The sequence below is a fragment of the Aplysia californica genome, unplaced genomic scaffold (genome assembly GCF_000002075.1).
Source record: "Aplysia californica isolate F4 #8 unplaced genomic scaffold, AplCal3.0 scaffold00129, whole genome shotgun sequence".
NCBI lineage: Eukaryota > Metazoa > Mollusca > Gastropoda > Aplysiida > Aplysiidae > Aplysia > Aplysia californica.
In genome coordinates this window covers 272,262-274,745 of record NW_004797399.1, presented here as the reverse complement: position 1 = coordinate 274,745, position 2,484 = coordinate 272,262, and the positions used below count along the sequence as shown (strand labels likewise).

At 41.5% G+C, this 2,484-nt stretch overlaps 1 protein-coding gene across 4 annotated transcripts in view; it reads right to left on the bottom strand.

The window, feature by feature from the left end:
* Positions 1–162: 162 nt before the first annotated feature.
* LOC101850710 (rhombotin-1) overlaps positions 163–2,484 on the bottom strand; it is a 164,122-nt gene continuing 161,800 nt past the window's right edge. For all 4 annotated transcript variants that reach the window (XM_005096437.3, XM_005096439.3, XM_035969237.1 and 1 more), the window contains one exon: positions 163–1,781. In XM_005096437.3, coding sequence (XP_005096494.1) covers positions 1,355–1,781 — 427 coding nt within the window. In that variant the 3' untranslated portion in view covers positions 163–1,354. The remainder of the gene's footprint in view (positions 1,782–2,484) is intronic.

Sequence of the window (2,484 nt, the reverse complement as noted above, 5' to 3'; positions counted from 1 at the left end):
CCCCCAGTTAGAAATAGCTAAATGAATTACTGTATTTTGTTTTAACCTTACAGATTGTTGGCACAATAAAAACCTCAACCATTCTGTCCTTCTCATAGATGTCGTTTAGGCTTGACATTTAGATAAAACAAACATTTCGTATTTTAGCTCTCTTCCATTTTGTTTCGAATTGACTAAGCCAATTTCAGAGAGGTCTAAAAAACCCATGGAATAAAAACTCAATCTGAATCGAATCTAGAAAGGGTATTATAACCACTACAAATGGTCTCCCTTCCAAAAACAAAACACTAAAAACACACTCACACCCCCCCTCCACGAAAAACAAAACAAAAACAAAACAAACAAACAAACCACCCTAAAAAAAGCCAAAAACATTCCCCCCCCTCCCCAAACAAAACAAAAAGAAAAATAATTATCTCCCCCGCCTACATCCGAAATGAGACTCTGAGAGGACTCGAAAGGCCACAGACACACCACTACTTTACACGTTTGAAAAATAACAATAACTGTATATTTGAGCTGAAAGGGGACAAAAGAGGAAAACAAACAAATAAACAATCAAACAAACAAATAAAACCATGGAACTGCAGATATGAAAGATGATACATAATTACTATCAGTCTCATCACAGTCAAATATTTCTCAGACGTCACCTTTTCAGACACATTATTCTTTTCACAGTTGATTTAAAGCGGCTTCGCTTTTTATTAAGCATGTCTTTATCCAATTTGACAATCTATTCACAGACTAGGAGCACTCTTCATCATTCACAGTCATAACCAATCGGTAAAGAGTGTTTCTTTGCCAATTTATGCGGGTAAACGTTTCGTCGAAGATTATTTCCGCTAATATCAGCGTCAGAATTCGCCCTATAAATGAAAAGGAAAATGATTTTAAGAGTACATCTTACATGTAATGTTTCATGAGGAATATTTATGTAACTTTGCTTTTGACGTGTAAAAATGAAAAAAGTACACATTAGTGTTGCACGTCGCGCAGTACCTCTATCTGTACCCATTCCACCAGTATTGACATCGATTATGCGATGTAATTTCCTCTTTGTTGCTTATTGGTGAATAAACAATTTCGGATGTAAACGTTTCCTCATAAATATTGACAAACATACGGATCCTTCAGTAAATGAAATAGAATGAAACAGGCTTAATAAAAATCTTCGCCAAACAAAAAGAAAACAAACCAAGAAAGAATAAAAAATGAAAAAAAAAAGAAATTATGATCAAAGCGAATAGACGGTTGAAAAATACGTACACCAAAAGACATCTCGACACAATGGACATTCATGAAACCGAGGAGAACAAAACAGTTACTTAACAAGACGGGCATGAACGGATTGTCATAAGGAGCTGGGCGAGGGGCTTCCATAACCGCTGGAGACGTCATCACTCAAACTCTGAGTCTGCCTTTTGATTTGAGTCAGGGCATTGTAGCCGCTACCATAACCAAAACCACCCAGGCCGCCACTTCCACCTCCTCCTCCGCCTGCAGTCGCTGTGATTCCGCCTCCGGCGTTCCCTCCTGCTCCTCCTCCTCCTGCTGTACTTCCACCTCCTCCGCCTCCTCCTCCTCCCCCTCCTCCATTTCCTGGTCCAGTGACGGAGCCGCTGCAGGGCCCGATACCGTTGGGTAGACCGTTCTGTCCGGAGCCCGGAGCGTTGGGTGTCATGGTGCCTCCTAGGTTGGCGAACATCATCCGCTCCTCGTAGTCAAACTCACACAGGATTTTGTTGTCGACGAGGTAGAAGCGGTCACCCACGCAGAACCTGAGGCGCCGACATGTGGAGGAGAGACAAGAACACATTTCGTTAGTTTATACTAACGCAATCCGTACGTCGGGTTTTACTATCGTATCCATACGACGTGAGGAACTCTGTGCCATCACTTTCCAAAGAGGAAATTTACTCGCTAATCCGATCCGTACGATTGGCAGAGCAGTCGGTCAAAATGATTTTTTGAGAAATACTGAAAGTTTCAAAGAGATCTTTGTACTAGAAGTATTCTAAAAAGTGAAGAATATAACCCAGGGGGTACAAATTGACCTCACGGCGTACAGATAGGGTAAAAGGCACTTTACACGAATAGTCCTCACTTCACACAGCTGGGAATGGGTATTCGGCCAGAGACAACGAAAGATCTTGTCAGTATGTTAATGTTTTAGCGCCTATAAATGGCCGCTCGCACTGTATACTTCCCAGGAAGTTGATTTTGCTTCAGAATGCTCTCAGGTCTGCTGGGGTAATACGATAGGTTGTGAAGCGCATAGAACTTGCTGTTGAGAGGGGATTTCCGCTTTTCAAATGCAGTCTATTATCTATTATTATTTTTCGTTTTCGTGTTTATTTAATTCTATTTCATTGTTGTTGTTTTTTAATGCTGGGGTTTATCATCATTATCATCTTCCTCCTCCTCCTCCTCCTCCCCTCCCCCTCTTCCTCCTATTTGTCGTCGTCGTCGTCCTCCTCCCCC